Source organism: Bufo bufo, chromosome 6 (assembly GCF_905171765.1).
Source record: "Bufo bufo chromosome 6, aBufBuf1.1, whole genome shotgun sequence".
NCBI classification, from domain to species: domain Eukaryota; kingdom Metazoa; phylum Chordata; class Amphibia; order Anura; family Bufonidae; genus Bufo; species Bufo bufo.
The window spans coordinates 400834528-400859828 of record NC_053394.1 but is presented as its reverse complement, the minus strand read 5'-3'; the positions used below and the strand labels follow the sequence as shown (position 1 = coordinate 400859828).

Here is a 25301-nt window from a genome sequence, read left to right as displayed (position 1 = left end):
ACTGCTGAAAAAAATTATGATGTAGGTAATAGAGAGTTGCTGGCCATTAAATTGTCTTTTGAGGAATGGCATCATTGGTTGGAAGGAGCGATTCATCCTATTATGGTAATTACCGATCACAAAAATCTGGCTTACCAGGAGTCCGCTAAATGTCTGAACCCAAGGCAGGCCAGATGGTCGTTGTTTTTTACCTGGGGTTAAGAATGTCAAGGCAGGTGCTTTGTCGCATAGCTTTCTTGGGGGGGGGGGGGGGGGGTCTGGGGTTGTGATTTAGAAGATCCTGGTCTGATATTGGCTGAAGGGGTGGTAATATCCGCCCTTTATCCCGACCTTAAAGCAGAGGTATGAGAGGCCAAGGGAGATTCACTTTAGTCCTGTCCTCCAGGGAAATTGTTTGTTCCTTCTGAATTACGACACAAGGTGTTCGAGGAACATCACTGTACAGTTCTTACAGGACACCCTGGGAGCAGATTGATGGTCGATCTCATTTCTCGTAGATTCTGGTGGCCGGGATTGCGTAAATGTGTTGAGGACTATGTGTCGGCTTGTGGTACTTGTGCGTGTGCTAAGGTGACACATACTCAGCCTTCAGGATCTCTACTTCAGTTATCCATCCCGTCCCGACCCTGGACTCATTTATCCATGGACTTTATCACAGATTTGCCGAATTCCTCAGGAAAACTGCGATTCTGGTGGTTGTTGATCGCTTCAGCAAGATGTCGCACTTTATAGCATTATCAAGTCTACCTAATGCTAAAATTCTCGCACAATTGTTTGTTGATAACATTGTGAGGCTACATGGTATTCCCTCTGATGTGGTGTCTGGAAGGTGTTCTGTACTTGCCTGGGGGTACAATTGTCCTTCTCCTCGGCCTTTCATTCTCAGTCGAACAGACAGACTGTAGAAGTATAAACGGATGGCTGACAAGAGACGTATGAGCGGTCCAGACCTGAGAGTGGGTGATTCTGTGTGGCTGTCCCAAGAAGCTACCTTCAACTTAATGTTTCTTGTGAAGTTGGGTCCAAGGTTTATGGGTCCATATAAGATTTCTGCCATTATTAACCCGGTAGGCCTTAAGTCTTGAACTTCCGCAGGCTTTAAAAATTCATAATGTTTTCCACAAATCATTGATGGAGATATGTTGAACCTGCTGAGCCGTCCTCCTTGCCTACCGCTCCCGCCATGGTGGACGGTAATCTTGAATTTAAGATCGCCAGGATAGTGGACTGAAGAATTCTCCGTAGATCCCTTCAGTACCTCATTCACTGGAAGGGTTACGGTCCAGAGGAGAGAATAAGGGTCCCAGCAGCCGACGTTAATGCTAGTCGCCTCGTGAAAGCCTTTTACAGGGCTCATCCGGATAAGGTCGGTCCTGGGTGTCCGGAGGTCACCCGTAGAAGGGGGGGGAACTGTCACGATCCCTCCCGTGACGGAGGTTAGAAGAAGATCTGAGAGACTGGCTGCACGATAGGTCATCTTACAGCCTGTTTTCACTTCTTGCAGTGTTGTTGTTGTTTATGACCACACCTCTTGTCTCAGGTGTAGCTTGTGGTCATTACTAGTGTTGGGTGAGCATGCTTGGCCGGGCTCGAGCATCGCTATGCGTGGCCCATTGCGGTATTCAGCCGACTATCGCGTGTGCTCGAGCGTGATACTCAAGTCAGTGTATTTAAATCTAATTTAGCCTCTATTTCAGAAAAGTTTGACGGGATTCGAACTCACAACCTTGTACATTACAGCCCAAAATGTTAACCACTACATTATAGAGCTGCATGGCCAGTTACAAAAATAAATAATAATAATAATTAATAAATATAATAATAAATGAAGTCTTTTTTTTTTTCGTAACTGGCCATGCAGCTCTATAGTGTAGTGGTTAAGATTCTTGGCTGTAATGTAGAAGGTTGCGAGTTCGAATCCCGCCAGACACTTTTCAGAAATCGAGGCTTAATTAGATTTAAATGCACTGGGTGTCCCCAAGCGCTGACTCCATATATGGATATAGCTATATATGGAGTCAGAGCAGGGACTCCTAAGCCGAACTAGAGTCCCGACACCCTCCCCTCTTCAGAGCAGGGGGTGTCTGGTTTAATGCTCAGGTTCTCCCATAGACTTCCATTGTGGTCGGGTGCTCTGTAGAGCACCCGAGCATCGGGAAGTGTTCTACTCTAGCAACAGAGCACACAAGCACTTTGGTGCTCAACCAACACTTCTCAATACTACTCCTCTATTTAGTCTGGACTCACACTTCTTACAATGCGCTTGATATTCTCTGCCTGGAGTTGGAAGAGCGTCTGAGTTCCTGCTCATCCATTTTCTATTGCAGATCAGTGTTCTTCTCTTGGTATTTTGTTGCTCCCATTTGCTTGTTGTTTACTAGGCCTCAGGGAGACGCTGGTTCATTCATCTGGGAAGGAACCAGTGGTCTCAGACCCGGTCAATAATCCTAGGGATTTTCAGGGTTACTAGGGCCTAGGTTTCCAGTGTATATATATTCCCACCTTCAGGGTCTATTCATACTGACAGGAGTCAGGGTTAGGTTTAGGGTTTACTTAGGTGGTCACAATTTCCCTTTCTCTAGCCTAGTTCCTGGTCATGTTTCCTTCTGTTGTCATTCTGGTGGTTACTCCCCTTCCCCTACATTGTGACACCAAGTTCTTCATATCTTCACTGGCAATCTTGTCATTCTTTTTTCTTCTTTTCTCTTTTTCTCAGCCCAGTCTGGATACCCATATGTCCTAAGAGCCCCTTTAAGGTGTTCAAATAACCTGGTCTTAGCTTCTACACTGGTTAAGATCTTTTCAGCCTGGTGGTGTAGGGTCCTTACCTCCAGGATTGAAGCACGAGTCACCAGTATTTAATGAAGAAATTCTCAAGCCATTCTAAATGAGAAAGCTGGTCGGATGACTAGTGAAACATCTTCAAGAAAGAAATACAAGAAGTCCAATTGATCGGAGTTATTACTGCTGATATACAAACATATATTTTGTTTGCTCAGTTGCATGGATACACCTCAAGCAAAAGACAGACAGGTTGTCCATGATAATAATAAGAAGCTGATATATGATACCCTCTTTTAATCCAGATAGTAATTGTAACAGATGCATACTGAGGCCAAATGCACTACTGGATCCTTACAACTTCCTAGAAAAGTTCTAGTTAGAAGCATACCTCTCCTCGATACTCTACTTTTACTCACTCACCCTGAATTAGCAGTAAAAATTATGATTACTTTCCGGTAATTTGATTTTCCAGAGCCCATGACAGCACCACGAGCGAGAGGATCCGCCCCCAGAGACAGGGAACCTGCAGATAATAAAAGGGCGGACACTCTCCTCCCAATTTAGTGTTATTTCCAAGCATCGGAGGAAGGCCGCCATATATGTTAGAGACACATTTACTTTTATTATAATTTTTATTTTATTTTTTTAGCTGCTACACCCAAGTGAATATAGAAACATCAAATCCACCAAAGGGAGGGAATATAAGTGTGCTGTCAAGGGCTCTGGAAAATTTACGGTAAGTAATTATCATTTTTCCCTTCACCCATGACAGCACCACGAGACTTAACAGAGGAACAAATTAGGGTGGGCGAGTAGAAAGTACCTTTTCACCAAAGAAAGACCCCGAAGGAGAATTTAGGTCCAAACGGTGGTGCCTATAAAAGGTTGAAGGAGAGGACCAGGTGGCAGCTTTGAAAATATCCTCGATGGGGACCGAGAATCTTTCTGCCCAAGAGGTAGCCACTGCCCTGGTAGAATGTGCTCTGAGACCCATTGGGAAGATAATCCCGAAGACAGGTAAGAAAGAGATAGCCGAAACAATCTACCTGGCAATAGAGCTTCTTGAAGCTGCGCCTCCCTTATTAACTCCTTGGAACAGAATAGTGAAGAAGTGAATGAAGATTTGCACCATTCTTTTGTACGGGAAATATAGTTAATTAAAGCCCTTCTGACATCCAAGCAGTGAAGGGACTTCTCTTCCTCAGAACCAGGATTTTTTAAAAAGGGTAGGAAGAGTAATCTCCTGTGATCTGTGAAATTTGGAAGGGACTTTTGGTAGAAAAGCCGGGTCAGGACAAATCACAACTTGTCCTCAAAAATCGTGGTATACGGGGGGTTAATGGAGATAGCCTGGATTTCATTTATTCTACGGACAGATGTTAATGCAACCAGGATACATAGTTTCAGGGTGAGACATTTTATAGAAAGGGAATCTATAGGTTCAAATGGGGGACAAGATAAGGCTTTTAAGACTACATCCAAATCCCAAGGAGGAGGACTGACTGATGACACCAAGGAAGACCTGTCAACTGCTTTAAAAAACCTACATACCCATGGACATGCTGCAATCTTCTGACTGAAAAGAGGTGACAGGGCCGAGACATGTACTTTTAGGGTACTATCTGCTAGACCCAGGTCTAACCCTTTTTGGAGGAATTCTAATACCAAATTTATGGGAGCAGAGGGTGGAATATCATTAATATCAATTTGTGCAAAGGTTAAAAACTTCTGCCATACCCTAGTATAAATGGTGATAGTAACCTGCTTCCTACTTTTAATAAGGGTCGAAATTAGGGCCTCTGAAAAAAAACTTTTCCTTAGCATGTACCCCTCAAGTTCCAAGCAGTGGAGGTTCTTTATGTGAGGATGCAATACCGGTCCCTGGCTCAACATGCCCCGCATCTCTGGAAGCACCCATGGGTCTGAGACCGACAGGATCTGGAGCCACGTGAACCAAGATCTTCTCGGCCAGAAAGGGGCAATGAGGATCACTCTTGCCCTCTCTTCCCTGATCTTCCGCAACACACTGGGAATTAAAGGAAAGGGAGGGAAGGCATAGGCCAGGTGAAAATCCCACTTCTGAATCAAGGCATCTATCCCATAAGGCGATCCGGTTTGATCTAGGGAAAAACATTTTTTGACTTTCTTGTTCTGGTGAGTCGCGAATAAGTCTATGTCTGGATTACCCCAGAGGTCAGTTATCTTTTTGAAAACGGATTGGTCGAGAGACCACTCGGTCTGAGACAGGATCCGATTTGTTTTCGATGCCCTTGATATGGACTACCAAGATTGAAGTACATACTGCTTTTGTTAGATTTAGGATTTTGTAGGCTTCTTGCATTAAAGTGCTGAACTTTGTGCCTCCCTGTTTGTTCAAGTATGAAACTACAGTCTTGTTGTCTGTTAGAATTCTTAAATCGCTTCCCCTTATCCTGGGAAGGACAGAGTTCATTGCTAGACGCACGGCCATCAGCTCTTTCAGGTTGGAGGACCCTTTTTCTTGGGCACTTTCCCAAAGGCCTTGAAGGGAGAGTTCCTGAATATGGGCTCCCCAATCCTATGGGCTTGCGTCCGTGGTTATACAGATTAGTTCTTCCATCTTCCATGGAACGCCCTGGATTAGATTTCTTTTTTTCAGCCACCATGTCAAGTTCTGGAGGGTCTGGCTTGATATTTTTATCTTTACCTCTAAAGAGTTGCTCTCTTTCCATTAGGACAAGATCTCCCATTGTAGTCCCCTTGAATGGAGCTGTGCCCATTGTACTGCTGGAATACAATATGTAAGAGTCCCCAGGATAGACATCCCCTTCCTTAATAAAATTACAGAGTTTCTGATCAGGTCCCTGATTCTTTCTTGGATGAGACTCACTTTTTCCTCTGGCAAAAAACATCTCTGGAGGGACGAATCCAGAATTAATCCCAGAAAGAACTGCCTCTTTGTGGGACGTGGTTTTGATTTTTCCTGAATTACAATATATCCTAAAGTGTTTAGGTTATTTACTACTCCAGCCACCGCCGTTCTGCAAGCATTTTCTGTTCTTCCAAAAATAAAAAAATCGTCTAGGTAGGGAATGAAAAGAACATCCCTTTCCCTTATATGGGCTGCCATCTCTGCGATTTTTGTGAAAACTCTTGGAGCCATAGATAGGCCGAAAGGGAGTGCCTGAAACTGAAAATGTTTTAACTGACTCCCTACACTGACAGCGACTCTTAGGAACCTCTGATGGTCTGCAAAAGTTGTGACGTGATAATACGCATCCTTAAGGTCGAGTACTGCCATGAAGCAATGAGGCGAAAGAAGGTTTATGGCTGATCGGATAGTTTCCATTTTGAATTTCTTGACTTGGAGGAACTGATCTAACTTCTTTAGGTTTATAATAGTTCTTAATAGGGGGGAATAAAACCCTTCGCCTTTCTCTTGCTCCATTACTGGGATTAAAATGGATTTTTCTATTAGATTTTTTACTTCTTTTTCCATGGCAGATTTTCCTAGCCTTGAAGTTTAAACTTTTGTAATAAAGAATCTTGCTGGAGGGACCAGACGGAATTCTAATTTTAAACTGCTGCGGATTGAATCTAGAATCCAAGAACTTGATGAAATTTGGGACCATTTTATGAAAAAAAAATTTTGTCTGCCCCCCCACTGGATATCTGGTGTCATTGTTGGTTTTGTTTATTTTTATCCCCAAAGGACTTGTTGAAGAAGTAGTTTCTACCCTTCCTCTGGGCCCTAAATTTGTCATCTCTGGATTTTTTTTTATCTGAGTCTTGATTTCCTCTGGAGGTACGAAAGGACTGGTTGAATCGATTTCCAGAAAAAAGAAAAATTTTGGAACCCCGGGAACTTTCTCTTATCTAATAGATCATCCAAAGTGGGACCGAACAGGTGTTCTCCTTCGCATGGGACACCACAAAGTTTATTTTATACGGGAGATCGCCACCCTAATTTTTTAGCCATAGAGCTCTACGTGCAGAGTTTGATAATGCTGCAGATTTGGCCGCCAATCTGACTGAATCAGCGGAAGCATCAGCTAGAAAGTCTGCTGCTTTCTTAATTATTGGAAGGGAAGTAATAATCTCCTCCCTGGGACATTTTTAAGTTGGTTTTCTAACTCCGAAAGCCAGACTATAAGAGACCTGGCTGTACAGGTAGAGGCTATACTTGGCCTAAAGGAGGAAGTTGATGCCTCCCATGCTCATTTTAAAAAGGTATCAGCCTTTTATCTAAAGGATCTTTTAATATCCCCATATCGTCGAATTGAAAGGCTGTTTTTCCAGAGACTTTAGAGATAGCTACATCTATTTTTGGGGCTTTATCCCATGTAGCGGAGTCTTCCTCTTTGAATGAATATTTACGTTTTAAATTTTTTGATATAAACACTTTCCTATTAGGCTTTTTCCATTCCCCTTTGATTAAGGCTGAAACATTTCTGTGGACTGGAAATGTGTTATGGTGTTTGGATTCTAGGCCCCCAAACATGATGTCCTGAATAGAACGGGGCTCTCTTGTCTCCTTTGTGCCCATGGTTGAGTGAATGGCTTTCAGGAGTTTCTCTGTGTCCTCTAAGGGAAAACAGGGTCTTCCACCAAGGAGGATTCTGAGGAATTATCAGATTGTTCAAACAGAGAGGAGTGTATCTCTTCCTCCTCAGGGTCAGAAGATATATACTCCTGTACAGACTCCCGGCGCTTTGCTTTAGGGTCTTTCTCCCCCAGTCCCTTCTTAGATGATAGTGTAAAGCTGACTTCAGATCTAACCAGGGTCTGGAGACATTTATAAAAGGAAGGGGACTCTTCCGCTACTGTTCTATGTTCTTTTCCCAAGCGGAGGACAACACGGATTTACATATGGCACATTCTTTGTTCTTCTTTTTAGAAAACACTTGGGCCTTGTCTGAAAATTGATTAACATAAATACATCAGTACAAGGAAGCATAACAAAAGAGACCCAGGCACTCACCCCCTCAGAGGTACCGAGACTGGAGGGACTGTTTCCTCAGTAAGTTTATCCTCCTCCATGCTTCCCCTTGCTGGCCACCAGGATCGCTTGGAACGCCAGGCAAAATTAAACTGTGCGCTCCTCTCATAGGCGCACTTGAATGACGTCACTTTGCGACGACCACGTGACCGCTTTCCCCGGCCTAATCACTGCCGGAAGCGCTGACTCCTCCTCCTCCCCCTGTGGTTTGGCGCTCGTGTCTCCAGTGCATCAAGTGATGCCGCCAGGCACCTCTCGCTCCAGCACACTAACACCCCTTCCGGAGTTTAGCTGTGCCTCTGCTGTCCCCGTGCGCACCAGCTGATGCCGACTTACTTACCCTGGGACCGCAGGTATGGACGGAGCACCACCAGAGGGAAGGACCTGAAAGGAAAAAACTGCAGGCTTCCCCAGAGACAGGAAACCACACGGGAGGAGAGTGTCCGCTCTGCAGGTTTCCTGTCTCTGGGGGCGGATTCTCTCTCTCGTGGTGAAGTCATAGGTGAAGGGAAAAAACAACAACTTTCAGACGTGCCAGATGCTGTGACAAGACACATACACACAAGCTTTGGACTGAATCCCTGGCTACTCTGTTTCTGGTGTACTCTGTTTAACCAGGCAAAGAAAGGGAACTCCTTCAGGAGATAAGAAGGTGTAAAGTTAGGACCTAAAATCAAGTGAGCTGTCATAGTGGACAGCACTAGGGCACTGATTACATTGGGCCACTGCATTTTCACATATTTGAAACTGCACAGTTGGGAGGTATGGGCCAATGACTATGGTACCAGTTGTTCCGCCCTTAACCAAATGGATCTGCTAAAATTCAAAAGTGAAATCACAGAGAAATTTATTGGACATTTCCATCACACGGATTATATCCAACTTCTCATCTCATCCTGAGTCTAATAGCCCACGCCACAAGAACAGTATCTATGGCGTACACCAGACCTCCTAAGTCTTATTTAGGATTATGTAATTTTTACTATCTAAGGGTTCTCCGAGAGTGGACAAGTCAGCAACAGAAACGTTTGACCAACGAGATATCTCCCACATTATACATTGGGATTGGGTTCAATCTTATCAACATGTATGAATCATTCCCCCCCCCCCCCCCCCCCCCAAGTCTGTATATTTTCTGTATACGAAGAATCAGCAGAATGAATGGAAATAGGTTATCCTGTTTATTCATCCACTTTTTGAAATGGTTTGAGCAGAACTATGCTTCTAAATGAATCCCCTCTCCAAATTCAGGATTAGATTGCTGGGATCTGGACACCTTTTTAGAACATAATTCAAAAGGTGATCCTGGTCTTTCTTGCTTGCCATGAGGTTTGTTGTGTAATAATGCTGATCTACCATCTAGGTCTCTTCCTCCTAGATCCTGGTGACCACCATTCCTGACACTCATAGCTCTGACGTTACAGACTCCTCCTCTTATTTGAGTGCATGTCTCCATGTTCTTTTTATAAAACGCCATTCTTAATGAATGACCCCTATTGTCTCCAGTGAATGAGTAGAACCTGTGAGTCTTCTCTGCTTTATTAGTTGGTTACTACTCACCTGGGTGGTTACCTGTAGGAATGTCCTCTGTACTCTGCTCGTCACTACTCACATCTGTCTCTGTAACATATATAATGTTCAGATCTTCCCCCGGATGCACAAGCTGTGAAAGAAACATTGTAAAAGTCATCAGACGGTTGGAGAAGTCGTGTGGAAGTTTTTATATGACCAGAAAAGATCAACAATTAACATGATGACCAAACATGACTGGACAGCGGGAGTTATCTGACCCAAATATCTCCAGGTCTCCTGTATAAAGCCAACCTGTTGGTTCCTTATTCCGACCAGCAGTCTCCATAACCAGATAATAGTGAGAAGATCCAGACAGCATGTAATGTCTATGGTCAGCTGTAATCCTGCCATCTCCACCTTTCTCATTATACAAGAATAAAACATATAATACTGGTGGATAAAACAAGATCTTCACAGCCTTCTACAGATCATAGGAAACATTTCGTGAGGACTCATCTCCATCTACCTGATCATCCTGTGGGACATTGTGATGTTCTTCTGACCCATCCTGTGGAAGAAGAGGACTGGGACATCTCTCTGGTGGTCTTCTCTCTTCCTTAACTGTAGGAAACACATCCAGTGACTAAATTCATTCCTTACATACAGATAATGAGAGGACGTGTGGATTTAGTCATGTCTATTACCTGGTGGTGTGAGAGGCCAGTGATCCTCCATCATGACGTCCTTGTACAGGTCTTTGTGTCCTTCTAAATACTCCCACTCCTCCATGGAGAAATAGATGGTGACATCTTGACACCTTATAGGAACCTGACAACACAATGATACAGTCATCACCCAGATCCCTTCATAGCGTTCCTGTATAATGTCCCAGTATTCCCAGCAGTGTCACCTCTCCAGTCAGATGCTCAATCATCTTGTTGGTGAGCTCTAGGATCTTCTCTCTATTGGTTTCCTCATGTATCAGGGAATGAGCTGGAGGCCCTGCGATTGGGCTCAGTGTTCTTCTCCATCCTTCAGACACAGGGTCCTGGCAGCGCTCACTAGAGGTCTTCTTCACTACTGTGTAGTCCTGGTTATGGAGAGACACAGTAATAAATATCACTCCATACATCTCCAGAGTCCCTCACCTCTCCAGTCATGTCCATCTGTTAGTAACATAGATACGATGATGTAATGTGACATCATCAGAATCTCTCACCTCTCCAGTAAGCCGGAAGAGGATCTCTAGGGTGAGATTTATTATACTCTCCGCCATCTTGTCTCTGTCCCTATCCATCCTTGACGGGTCAATCAGGAGAAGGATCTTATATAGAAGATCTCCACTGAGCAGATCCTATATTGTAGGAACCTAAATGGAAAGAAGATGAGACTATGTAAAATCCTACAAAATCCCATGTAAAATCCAATTACTGGAGATAATAAGAGGACACATCGGAGGAGATAATTAAGTGTAAATGTTGTATTGTAGCCGTTTGCCACACTGTAAACTGCACTTGTTTTATGCGCACTCTACGGGTCTACTCCTTGACCTGGCACCATCTTTCAGTATAATATACTAATGGTTACACTACAGCCCCGATCTTGTATCTTCATATGTACTAATAAATCCTATTTACTTTGAACCAAACACAGCGACAAGCAGCTTGCTCCTCCATAGCCTGAAGACTGAGTATGTTTTTCATAGACGTCATTAGTGTTGAGTGAATCAAAGTCCACAAAGTCAGAATTTCAAGATAAAGTCCATATCCAGCGAAGCGACGGGCCGGCCACCGCCATCTTGCTTGAAGATCTTGGCCCGAATCTTGTGCATGGTGACATATGACGTCCCCACGCCGGCTGGCGTGATGACGTCATCTTGGGCTGTGCAAGATTACGCACCAGATCTTCAAGCAAGATGGCGGCAGCCAGCCCATCGCGAGCAAATAGAGCAGGTAAGTATTATTTTTTTTATTTTATTTTATCAGTTTTGCACTACTTGCAAAGAAATACACTTCGAGATGAAGTCATTTGTCACAAAGCTAATTTTTTTGCAGCACAATCGAATTTTCCAATACGTCACTCGTCTCTAGACGTCATCTATTTAATAAAGCTCATCCATGTCTCAGTCGTCTACACTGGAATCGGCAACTGGAGAAATTCATTAACGGGGAAATAAGTACAACATAATAAGGACTATCGTATACATTTAACACCTCAGATGCCGTTGTCAAATGTGACCAAGGCACCTGGGAAGTCAAAAACCCGGCCGTGCTCTGGCTCCCCCAGCGAGGATCAGGGGAGCCGGATGTAGTGTGTGGCAGCCCCTGTACTCAGGAGTGGTACAGGGCTGCCGCACTTTAGTTCCTATGTAGCCCCTGCCTGTGGCAGGGCTCTTTAGGAACATAGTGCAGTTCTTATAGACTCAATGAGAACAGCAATCTAATGATTGATTGCTAGAGTTCCCTAGGGGAACCATTAACCCCTTAAGGACACGGCCCTATTTCACCTTAAGGACCAGGCCATTTTTTGCAAATCTGACATGTGTCACTTTAAGTGGTGATAACTTTAAAACGCTTTGACTTATCCAGGCCATTCTGAGATAGTTTTTTCATCACATATTGTACTTCATGACACTGGTAAAATTAAGTTAAAAAAATTTCCTTTTTATTTATAAAAAAATACAAATTTTACCAAAAATTTGTAAAAAATTGCAAATTTCCAAGTTTCGATTTCTCTACTTCTATAATACATAGTAATACCTCCAAAAATAGTTATTACTTTACATTCCCCATATGTCTACTTCATGTTTGGATCATTTTGGGAATGATATTAAATTTTTTGGGGATGTTACAAGGCTTAGAAGTTTAGAAGCAAATCTTGAAATTTTTCAGAAACTTTCAAAAACCCAATTTTTAGGGACCAGTTCAGGTCTAAAGTCACATTGCGAGGCTTACATAATAGAAACCACCCAAAAATGACCCCATTCTATAAACTACACCCCTCAAGGTATTCAAAACTGATTTTACAAACGTCTTTAACCCTTTAGGTCAGGCATCTCAAACTCTGGCCCTCCAGCTGTTGCAAAACTACAACTCCCAGCATGCCCGGACAGCCTACAGGTATCAGCCTACAGCAGGGCATTGTGGGAGTTGTAGTTTTACAACAGCTGGAGGGCCGCAGTTTGAGATGCCTGCTTTAGGTGTTCCACAAGAATTAATGTAAAATAGAGATACAATTTCAAAATTTCACTTTTTTGATTTGACAGATTTTCCATTTTAATAATTTTTTTCCAGTAACAAAGCAAGGGTTAACAGCCAAACCAAACTCAATATTTAAGGCCCCGATTCTGTTGTTTACAGAAACACCCCATATGTGGTCGTAAACCACTTTTCGGGCACACGGCAGGGCGCAGAAGGAAAGGAATGCCATACGATTTTTGGAAGGCAGGTTTTGCTGGACTGTTTTTTTTGACACCATGTCCCAATTGAAGCTCCCCTGATGCACCCCTAGAGTAGAAACTCAATAAAAGTGACCCCATCTAAGAAACTACACGCCTCAAGGTATTCAAAACTGATTTTACAAACTTTGTTAACCCTTTAGGTGTTCCACAAGAATAAATGGAATATGGAGATGAAATTTCAGAATTTAAATTTTTGGGCAAATTTTCAATTTTAATAAATTTTTACCAGTAACAAAGCAAGGGTTAACAGCCAAACAAAACTCTATATTTATGGCCCTGATTCTGTAGTTTACAGAAACACCCCATATGTGGTCGTAAACCACTTTTCGGGCACACGGCAGGGCGCAGAAGGAAAGGAATGCCATACGGTTTTTGGAAGGCAGGTTTGGCTGGACTGTTTTTTTTGACACCATGTCCCATTTGAAGCCCCCCTGATGCACCCCTAGAGTAGAAACTCCATGAAAGTGACCCCATTTTAGAAACTACGGGATAGGGTGGCAGTATTGTTGGTACTAGTTTAGGGTACATATGATTTTTGGTTGCTCCATATTACACTTTTTGTGAGGCAAGGTAACAAGAAATAGCTGTTTTGGCACAGTTTTTATTTTCAGTTATTTACAACATTCATCTGACAGGTTAGATCATGTGATATTTTTATAGACCAGATTGTCACGGATGCGGCGATACCCAATATGTATACTTTTTTTTTTAATTTATATAAGTTTTACACAATGATTTCTTTTTTGAAACAAAAAAAAAAAATCATGTTTTAGTGTTTCCATAGTCTGAGAGCCATAATTTTATCAGTTTTTGGGCGATTACCTTGGGTAGGGTATGATTTTTGCGGGATGAGATGACGGTTTTATTGGCACTATTTTGGGGTGCGTGTGACTTTTTGATCGCTTGCTATTACACTTTTTGTGATGTAAGGTGACAAAAAATGGTTTATTTAGCACAGTTTTTATTTTTTTACGGTGTTCATCTGAGGGGTTAGGTCATGTGATATTTTTATAGAGCCGGTCATTATGGACGTGGCGATACCTAATATGTATACTTTTTTTTATTTATGTAAGTTTTACACAATAACAGCTGTTAAAAAAAAAAAATGATGTTTTAGTGTCTCCATATTCTGAGCCATAGTTTTTTATTTTTTTGTCTCAGGTAGGGGCTCATTTTTTGCGGGATGAGGTGACGGTTAGATTGGTACTATTTTGGTGGGCAGTCTGCAAAGGAAAAGGGGGTCAGTCAGCACATCCCAATGCACAGGGGCACGTTGCTATGGCTGAGAACAACAGTGTAAGACAAAACATGCAATGCAACAGCTCTCTGCAAACCAAATAAAGTACAAAATGCGTAATAATTTCTAGTGCTATACCTATAAATTAGAGATGCTTGGCAAATCATTTTGTACAAAATTATTTGAGCCCGTCTGCCGCACGTCAAGGCGATCTCTGTAAGACAGGTTCCTAACACTAAGGCCTCTTTCACACGGCCGTTGCAGGAAAAAGAGCGGGTACATTGTGGAAACACGCACAATTTTTCAGCGCGAGTGCAAAACATTGTAATGCGTTTTGCACTCGCGTGAGAAAAATCGTGCATGTTTAGTACTCAAACCCGAACTTCTTTACAGAAGTTCGGGCTTGGGATCGGTGTTCTGTAGATTGTATTATTTTCCCTTATAACAGGGTTATAAGGGAAAATAATAGCATTCTGAATACAGAATGCATAGTAAAATAGCGCTGGAGGGGTTAAAAAATAAAATAAATTTAACTCGCCTTAGTCCACTTGATCGCGCAGCCCGGCATCTTTGCTGAACAGGACCTGTGGTGACGTCACTCTGGTCATCACATGATCCATCACCATGGTAAAAGATCATGTGACGGACCATGTGATGACCGGAGTGATGTCACCACTGGTCCTGTTCAGCAAAGAAGACAGAAGAGAAGCCGGGCAGCGCGAGCAAGTGGACTAAGGCGAGTTAAATTTATTTTATTTTTTAACCCCTCCAACGCTATTTTACTTTGCATTCTGTATTCAGAATGCTATTATTTTCCCTTATAACCATGTTATAAGGGAAAATAATAATGATCGGGTCTCCATCCCGATCGTCTCCTAGCAACCGCGCGTGAAAATCGCACCGCATCCGCGGATGCTTGCGATTTTCACGCAACCCCATTCACTTCTATGGGGCCTACAATATAGAGCTTGCTGCGATTTTCACGCAACGCACCAGTGATGCGTGAAAATCACCGCTCATGTGAACAGCCCTATAGAAACGAATGGGTCGACACCTCAGTTTGATGGACAAACCTAATTCCCTATACTACATTAGAGAATGGGGAAAATGATCTAAACCGGACATTCTCGGACACTGAAGTCAGCATTTTGTTATCTGCTCCAAAACAGATATCTAGAGGCATTACAATACAAGAAAATGCTTATAAGCTCCTAGCTAGATGGTACTTGACACCACACAAACTGAGCAAAATATATACCCTCACTTCCAAGAAATGCTGGAGATGCCTTACACAAGTGGGAGATTTCCTCCATATTTGGTGGTCGTGCTCTAAGAGAACACATTTCTGGAAGGATATCTTTTCCCAGATCAGAAAGACTTGAAATGTATCCGTTAATAGACTCCCCTACCTTCCAGAAATAGCTCTGCTCTCCCTTTTACCTTCTTCTCTGTCAAAAATGGATTCTGTTAGCTTCTGGCAGATTACTTATTACGCAACAAAATGGAAATCTGGAGACATCCCCTCCGGACTTCAATGGTCCGCTAAAGTCAATGACATGGTTAGACTGGAGGAACTCTCACCACTGGGAACTTAGGAATCATTCCAAATTTGATAAGATTTGGAGACCGTGGAAAACAATGACATTATCTGAAGATTCTAACGGTATTTCTAATGTACGGATTAATACAAACCCTTTACATTAATATGGCTGTGCATGTCTGCAATGGAACTCCTGAGTCATAGACTTAGAATACAAGAAATCTTGATTTTAAGCGGTTCGTTAACTGCTTGAACAAACCTAAAATGCTTTTTTCATTATTTGATTGTTCCCCCCCCCCCCAGCACATTTGTCCCTCTTCTCTCCCTCCTTCCTCCCGTCATTCCATACCTCCCCTCCCAACTCCCTTTATTATTCCTATCAGATATTAGATTTTATTATGGTCTAGATAATATGAAGTTCGCCTCATTTTGAATCCCGTATACTTTGTGGACTAATATACAGTAACTTTGACTACAGTCATTTTAAGACTTTAACCCTTTGTACTGGATCTGTAATCCACTGTAATCTGATTTACTTTATGTTGTCCAAATGTGATCCTATCTTGCTATACATTAGGGTGACTACAGGTTTCTTTGTAGGATGTCCCTTTTGACCATTTTATATTGTGATTGCTGATTTAATGTTCTTAATAATAATAATAATAAAAAGAATTTTGAAAGAAAGAATCGAATGGGTCAGGATTCAGTGCGGGTGCAATGCGTTCAACTCACGCATCGCATCCACGCGGAATACTCGCCCGTGTGAAAGGGGCCTAAATTCTACCTGTTATGTGCCATGACGGCTACCATACAATTCAGGGAGTGTAGGTTCCACACGCATGCTGGGCCTGCTTTAATTTCTGTCATCTTTGGTGCCAAAATGGCCTCCATTATATCCAAGGAATGCAGGTACCAACATGCATGCCGGGCCCACTCCACACCACCCCTGGTGCCAAATGGCCATCAAAGAATGCAATGAGAGTCCACAACTATATCTCTCCTGGTGCCAAATGGCTTCCAGTGAATGAGGGGAAGCAGGCCAGTACGCCCTGTGTCCTGAAGAGGTTAAAAACTGTAAAAATAAATAATAATAAATAAATAAAAAATAAAAAAAAGGCTAAAAGTTTAAATAGAAAAAAAATTTAAAAAAATAAATCACCCACCACACTTTCTCAGAAATAAAAAGACATAAATAATTAAAAACATTAACATCACGGGCATCGCCATGTGCGAAATCGCTCGTACAATTAAAATATAACAATATTTATCCCATACGGCAAATGGCGAAACAGAAAAAAAAAAAACTCAAAATGGCTGATTCGCCATTTTTTTTGGTCACTTCCCCTCCCACAAAAAACTCACACACAGCACATAGGAAACGGTGTAAAAAACATTAAACTGTGGCGGAATGGTGCTTTTTTTAAATTTTTTATAATTCCACCCCTTGTACGCAACCGTAAATGGTGCCATTAGAAAGTACATCTTTTCCTGCAAATAAAAAGCCCTCGTATACGGCTTTGTCAATGAAAAAATAAAACGGTTATGGCTTTGGAGGGGGCTTGAAATGGTGAAACCAATAGCCATCTTAGCTCATTTTTTCCCTATTTCTGTTCCGTCACTTCAGTGGGAGCTGTGGGGTCCTGTCTCCGTACACCGTTTACTTCCGGAGCTTACAGCTGATTGTGGGGGTGGCGGGAGTCTGACCTCGTATCCTATCTCCGTAGTTTCCCACACAATCCCTCATCGTAGACTTGCCGCTCACTGCTCAGGGTTACGACCTGTAGTTCAGCTTGCTGGTCGAGCATGCTCAGTTCCAGCATTAGAAATGAGAGAAGGCTAGAACTGAGAAGTGCACAAAAAAGGTGGAGCCAGGGGGGGGGGGGGGGGGGGGGGGGGGGGGGGGGGGGGGGGGGTGGGAGAATAGTCTGGAATAGAGGTCAGCAATGCATCTTGGGAACTGTAGTCCGCTACCCACATGGGCTACTGCAAGGTGGAGAAGCACACAGGGAGGAACAGTGTGACAAGAAGGACATTACACAAAAGTAGCAAAGCCGTCCTACTGCTCTCTGTAATGACCCGGAGGTGTCGCCTCAAGACGATGCAGTCCAATCGTTTTGAACATTTCTTTTTTTAAACATGGCCAACCCCTCAGGCTCTCCAGCTGTTGCAAAACTACAACTCCCGGCATGCCTAGACTTCCTACAGCAGGGAATGGTGGGAGTTGTACTTTCACAACACCTGGAGAGCCGCTGGTTTGCCATCCCTGGGCTATAGGATCCTGAGACATCATTGGGAAGACCTTGGAGTACAGCAGCCTTCAAGGGTTTATCGGCTCCGTGAGCACCCCCAGCCTCTTCCTATGCCACGCATCGCTCACGTGGCCTAGTTGCAGCAGCAGTACCAGGCACAACCGCTAAATGATGGACAGTGCTGTGCTTGGTAAGCGCCAGGGAGGCCGCTGCGCTCACCAGAGCTCCGGTTACCACTGCAGCTGACCCCTTCTGATGCGACAATGATGATCCCGATGATGTCATCAGTATTTTTTCCCGGATTACCCTAGATTCTGTAGTTGATAGACACCATGGCATCTGGGTGGCTAAGCAATGCATTTTTATCTGTCACCTATCCACGGGGAAATATAGATCAGATTGTGGGGCTGACCCCCCGGGACACCCAGCGATCCCTAGAATGAGGGGTCCCTGAATCCCCTCTCTAAGGCCTGTTTCAGATGAGCGATGTGGAATGTGTCAGGGTCCAACCAATTTTCACGCACGTGAAGAAAAACTGAAGAATAACGCTCAACATTAGGGATGAGCGAACTTCGGTTTTTCCAAGTCCGGCATTTGGGTTATGTAAGAACTCCATTATGGATTCCGTTACCACGGACTATAACGGAATGCACCACGGAAGAGGCATTCCGTCACAATAGAAGTCTACGGGCAGCATAACGGATCCGACCAAACGGATTCAACTTAGATGCCAAACCGTACGTTTCATTCTGTACAGCTCATGTGGAAGAGGCCCAGGAGTGGTAGGTCACCCACCTCATTCACCTCTATGGGACGGATGTGGACCGTGGCCTGTCAGTCCCACAGAAGTGAACAGGGTGTGGCAAATACTTTCATTGTGTAAATCCCCCCCCCCCCCCACACACAAAAAAAAGTTGATTAAAAAAATAATTTAAAAAGAATCCACATTTCAATAAAAATATTTAGGATTTTACATAGATTGTCAAAAGGCAACTTTCACACTGGCGGTTTGGCTTTCCGTTTGTGAGATCCGTTCAGGGCTCAGAAGGCATCAGTTTGGCTTGCAGCATTTTGGTGTCCGTCTGATGAAACTGAGCCAAACGGATCCGTCCTGGCACCCAATGCAAGTCAATGGGGACAATAGAAAACGGATCCGTCCTGGCACCCAATGCAAGTCAATGGGGACAATAGAAAACGGATCCGTCCTGGCACCCAATGCAAGTCAATGGGGACAATAGAAAACGGATCCGTCCTGGCACCCAATGCAAGTCAATGGGGACAATAGAAAACGGATCCGTCCTGGCACACAATGCAAGTCAATGGGGACAATAGAAAACGGATCCGTCCTGGCACCCAATGCAAGTCAATGGGGACAATAGAAAACTGATCCGTCCTGGCACCCAATGCAAGTCAATGGGGACAATAGAAAACGGATCCGTCCTGGCACCCAATGCAAGTCAATGGGGACAATAGAAAACGGATCCGTCCTGGCACCCAATGCAAGTCAATGGGGACAATAGAAAACGGATCCGTCCTGGCACACAATGCAAGTCAATGGGGACGGTTTTCACTTACACAACAGAAAACGGATCCGTCCCCATTGACAATGGGGTTCAAGACGGATTCGCCCTGGCTATGTTACAGATAATACAAGCGGATCCGTTCAGAACAGATGCAGACGGTTGTATTATCTGAACGGATCCGCACCAAACGCGAGTGTGAAAGTAGCCTCATCGGTATCACCACAATTGCAAAAATCCATAAATCCACGCGTCTGTTCACACAGTGCACAGAGAACAATTTCCCATAAAAATCTGAATAGTTAAAGTGGTTTTCTAGGTGTTTCTTAAGATAGGTCATGATTTTCTGATTGGTAGGGGTCCGACCAATGAAAGGGGCTGAGCTGCAATACTACGCACAGCTGCGATCGAATGGATAACGCGTCACTAAGCTTCGATAGTGCCGCAGCCCCTTCAAACAGCAGAGGAGTCGGACCCCCACCGATCAGATATTAAAGCGGCTCTCTCACTTTACAAAGTAGAGAAAGTTATTACAAGGCACTTACTAATGTATTGTGATTGTCCATATTGCCTCCTTTGCTGGATTCATGTTTCCATCACATTATACATGGCTCATTTCCATGGTTACATGGTTACATCAGTGGTGGTCGTGCTTACACACTATAGGAAAAAGCGCCGGCCTCTCTGGTGTCCGGGACCATGGGAGCGCACATGGGCTACTGCTTTTTCCTATAGTGTGCAAGCACGACCACCACTGATGGACTGCAGGGTGGTCGTAACCATGGAAACGAGCAGTGTATCATGTGATGGAAACATGAAGCCAGCAAAGGAAGCAATATGGACGATCACAATACATTAGTAAGTGCCTTGTATTAACTCCTTCTACATGATAAATGCCATTGGCTGACGTGAGACGACCCCTTTATTCCTCCTGGGAACGGCCTTAATAAATAATCATTACGTATGACAAAATAGTTTTCTCAAAAACAGGACTTTCCTCACAAAAAACTAAACCTCACCTGGCTACACATAGGGCATAATACATGCAATGGACACATTTGGGATCACCAGATCCGTACCGACCCATAGGACAGAAGGAGACGTCTGAAACACAAAGACACAGGTTACAATTGTTCCTTTCCCCCATAAAGTTATGGCTCTTGGAATACAAGGGGGAAAAATTAAGGGGCGGGGGGTCCTTAAAACTAAACTGGTTCTAAAGAGGTTAAAGAGAACAACGCCAGTAATCCTGACAGAGGATGGCGGTGACTGTACACATACCTCCACCTGCACCGCTGGACACTACATGGATGGGGGAGACTAGTGGGCTAAAGGACCTTTCATGATGTGATGGTCATGTGACTGTGTGTGGGAGGAGTCAGGCTCCAGGCTGTGCTGCTGGAGGAGGTAAAGGACCTGTGGTGATGTCATGACCGTGTGACCATGTGTGGGAGGAGTCAGGCTTCAGGCTGTGCTACTGGAGGGAGGTAAAGGACCTGTGATGATGTCATGTCCATGTGATAATGTGTAGGAGGAGTCAGGGATCACATGACCAAGTGCTGCTCTGCTGGTTGTGATCCGTTTTGGATAACCTGAAGTTTATGTGTCCCATGAGGGACGGTATGAATGTAGGAGAGCTGTCTCTGTGTGATGTGTATGTAGCGGAGCTGTCTCTGTGTGATGTGTATGTAGCAGAGCTGTCTCTGTGTGATGTGTATGTAGCAGAGCTGTCTCTGTGTGATGTGTATGTAGCGGAGCTGTCTCTGTGTGATGTGTATGTAGCAGAGCTGTCTCTGTGTGATGTGTATGTAGCGGAGCTGTCTCTGTGTGATGTGTATGTAGCGGAGCTGTCTCTGTGTGATGTGTATGTAGCAGAGCTGTCTCTGTGTGATGTGTATGTAGCGGAGCTGTCTCTGTGTGATGTGTATGTAGCAGAGCTGTCTCTGTGTGATGTGTATATGGCAGAGCTGTCTGTGTGATGTGTATGTAGCGGAGCTGTCTCTGTGTGATGTGTATGTAGCGGAGCTGTCTCTGTGTGATGTGTGTGTAGCAGAGCTGTCTCTGTGTGATGTGTATGTAGCAGAGCTGTCTCTGTGTGATGTGTATGTAGCGGAGCTGTCTCTGTGTGATGTGTATATGGCAGAGCTGTCTCTGTGTGATGTGTATGTAGCGGAGCTGTCTCTGTGTGATGTGTATGTAGCGGAGCTGTCTCTGTGTGATGTGTATGTAGCGGAGCTGTCTCTGTGTGATGTGTATGTAGCGGAGCTGTCTCTGTGTGATGTGTATGTAGCGGAGCTGTCTCTGTGTGATGTGTATGTAGCGGAGCTGTCTCTGTGTGATGTGTATGTAGCGGAGCTGTCTCTGTGTGATGTGTATGTATCGGAGCTGTCTCTGTGTGATGTGTATGTATCGGAGCTGTCTCTGTGTGATGTGTATGTAGCGGAGCTGTCTCTGTGTGATGTGTATGTAGCGGAGCTGTCTCTGTGTGATGTGTATGTAGCGGAGCTGTCTCTGTGTGATGTGTATGTAGCAGAGCTGTCTCTGTGTGATGTGTATATGGCAGAGCTGTCTCTGTGTGATGTGTATGTAGCAGAGCTGTCTCTGTGTGATGTGTATGTAGCGGAGCTGTCTCTGTGTGATGTGTATGTAGCGGAGCTGTCTCTGTGTGATGTGTATGTAGCGGAGCTGTCTCTGTGTGATGTGTATGTAGCAGGCTGTCTCTGTGTGATGTGTATGTAGCAGAGCTGTCTCTGTGTGACGTGTATGTAGCAGAGCTGACTCTGTGTGACGTGTATGTAGCAGAGCTGTCTCTGTGTGACGTGTATGTAGCAGAGCTGTCTCTGTGTGACGTGTATGTAGCAGAGCTGTCTCTGTGTGACGTGTATGTAGCAGAGCTGACTCTGTGTGATGTGTATGTAGCAGAGCTGTCTCTGTGTGATGTGTATGTAGCAGAGCTGTCTCTGTGTGATGTGTATGTAGCAGAGCTGTCTCTGTGTGATTATGTAGCGGAGCTGTCTCTGTGTGACGTGTATGTAGCAGAGCTGTCTTTGTGTGATGTGTATGTAGCAGACTGTGTGTGTGTGATGTATGTAGCAGAGCTGTGTGTGATGTATGTATAGTAGTGCGGTATGTGAATGCAGCAGGGCTGTATTTGTGTGACATGAGCCTAGGGAGCTGTATATGGCAGAGCTGAGTGTGTGACATGCATATAGAGGAGCGTCATATATAATGTGCATGTATCTGAAATGTGCATGTAGCCGAGCTGTGTGTGTAACGATCACTTCTCTTCCAGTACTGCAGATGATGTAATGGAAGCTATATCTTATTTCCTGTGGCCCTTTTCTTTCCCTCTCCCGATCCTCTCTCTGGTTCTGGAGGTCCCTCCTGCTGTCTACAACTTCATGTTCCTGACCCTCTCCTCCCCATCTTCCGTTCAGAACAATTCCTCCTCTGCTGTGTGGAACCAACATGTCCCAAAAGCCCTTCCTCACCTTCCTGTAAAGATTTGTTTTCACAGCAGAATTGTGAATACAGCTCTGGAGTATACGGGTGTGTGTACACACGGCAGGTTTGTTGCGTGACTGTTCTGCTCATCTGAATGAGGTTTGCAGAAATCCATGTAAATCCTGCAGAAACATGGAACCGATAAGCAGTCCCATCTCCTCTGCCTGGTGTGAACACGTCCTGATAGAGCCAGGACCGGGAGAAGGTTTCATTCTTACACAGGGGAGCTAGCAGAAGAGGGAAAGGTGGTGGAGAATGGACGACATATGGGGTGAGATCCCAGAGAAGACTCCCAAGGCCCCTCAGGACCAGGTCACTGGTTATTGTCCTTTTTTGGCTTCGAGGAATACAATATCTCCTTATGGAGACTTATAGGCCAGGAAACCTCCTCTGGAATTCTGGGAAGAATGTATGCAAATGAGCTCCTAACAAGCTCCGCCCCTAATGCCAACAGATATAAGGCAGATATCCTAGAAGTCAGTCTTCGACCTTTTAACCACCTGTTTTGCTGGAGCTCAGCTCTGGCTCTGGGAAAAGTATTTAAGGCTAGGGCTACGCGGCGACACGTGTTGCGTGACAAAAACTGTGTGTGACGCAACATTTTTTACAATGGTAGTCGATGGTGTCAATTGCACAAAAATGTGCATGTCGCAGTGTGACACCATTGACTACCATTATAAAAATTGTTGCGCGACTTTTGTGTGACAACTGTAGCCATGTAGCCCTAGCCTAACTGTTCTGCTGGAGCTGGGCTTGGGCAGAAGTTGAGAGGGGGGGGGGGCCTGCTTTAGCTGCTTGTATCTCCCGATTGGTAGCAAGGGCCTGGTCTTGTTTGAAAGCTAGCATTCCTAGCTTTCATGCAATGACAGCATTAGCTCAAGATAAGCAGGAGATATCACTGTTAGAATTCGAGTCGGGAATAATTAAGGGTAAAACCTGCTTTTACTTTCACTTTAAGCTGCATTCGATGTATCCCGATTTCTAACAGTGATATCTTCCCATGTACTGAAGATATTGCTGTCATTCTGGCATTGTTTGAAAGCTTGGAATGCCAATACAAATCCCATATCTGTAGCTGCTACTAAACCAGAGATATGAGCATCTAAAGCAGGCAACCCCTGTCCCTTGCAGTCTGGAGGAGGGGAAGCAGTTGGGGAGCTGACAGCCTGCAGGAGGAAAGGAAAAATAGTAAAAATAGATATAAATGTGGCATTATTATCATTGTACGGACCACATAATAAAGTTATGTTATTTTTACCACACAGTGAACGCCATAAATAAATTCCACAAAATAATGTTAAAATTGCTGTTTTTTTTAAATCTTTTCTCCCAAAAATAAAATAACATTTTTTTAATACGCTATCCATACCCAAAAATTGTTCCTAAAAAACCTACAACTAATTCCGCAAAATAAAAAAAAGAATTTAGAAGAAAAAATGTAAAAGTTATGACTGCTGGAATACAAAGGGGGGAAATATTATTGGTCCTTAAGGCTAAAATGAATTGTCACTAAGGGATTAAAATGTACTTGTGCCCCCGGAGTTGTGCGCCAACAGGATTTACTGCAGACACACATAAAAAATCTACAATAAAAAAAGTTAAATTTTTGGGAGGGTTTTTCCAATGTTAATTTGACTGTTAAAAGGGTCTTGAGACATGACTTGGATAATAAAAAGGCCAGCATCTCATCTGCAGACAGCTGTTTCAGGGTGACTGTTCCTCATCAGTGCAGAGCAAAGAGGACTCCTTTTGTCCTTTCTTGGATCACTTTTGGTATGTACTAACCACCGAATACCAAGAGCATACCACATCACAACTTAGTCCTTGTCAAATTCTCTCAAATCTTTACACTTGCCTATTTTTTCAGCTACAAGAACTGACTGGATATTTACTGCCTGATATAGGCCGCCCTTGTACAGGTGGCAGTGTCACAAGATAATTTGAGGATAGCACAAAAGCTTATCTTCTCACTTTCTGTGATTGTGCAAATAGCTCCACAAGTTTCCCAGGTACTAATGATATCTCTTCAGTTCTCAGATATTTCTAGGACTTACAGTAAGAACAACCTGTATAACTAGTGCTGCAGTAAACGATTATTTTAGAAATTGAGTATTCTATCGATTATTTTTTACGATTAATCGAGTACTCTAATAGGAAAAAATGAATTAATGGACTGTTTTCCTTTATAAAACCTCATCAGACCCCCTGCCGTCAGTCCCCAACACCCTTCATTCCCCCCCCAGTGCCATCAGCTCTCCCCCACCCCCATCTTTTTAGCCGTTCTGCGGTGAATTTTAATTGTTATATATTTTTGGGTGGGTTTATTAATAGGAAAAAGGCTATGTCTTAATTTGCCGTTCAGCTGTGAAGTTACATTGTACTACAGCCATTTACGGGGTGTATTAATAGGAAATATACGTACGTCTTATTAGCCGTTTTGCGGTGAATTTTGATGGTTATATTTTTTTAGGGGGTTAATAGGGAAAAGCATACGTCTTAATTGCCGTTCTGTGGTGA

General features: G+C 43.8%; 2 protein-coding genes across 2 annotated transcripts in view; both read right to left on the bottom strand.

Annotated features, from left to right (window-relative positions):
* LOC121005764 (gastrula zinc finger protein XlCGF8.2DB-like) overlaps window positions 1-10012 on the bottom strand; it is a 32233-nt gene extending 22221 nt beyond the window's left edge. The window contains exons 1-3 of the mRNA XM_040438530.1: window positions 9979-10012; window positions 9801-9844; window positions 9323-9425 (exon numbers count right to left, since the gene is read on the bottom strand). Coding sequence (XP_040294464.1) covers window positions 9323-9425; window positions 9801-9844; window positions 9979-10012 — 181 coding nt within the window. The remainder of the gene's footprint in view (window positions 1-9322; window positions 9426-9800; window positions 9845-9978) is intronic.
* The window catches only part of LOC121004483 (gastrula zinc finger protein XlCGF57.1-like), a 245584-nt gene that overhangs the window by 58221 nt on the left and 162062 nt on the right, over window positions 1-25301 (bottom strand). The gene's annotated exons all lie outside the window — the stretch shown is intronic.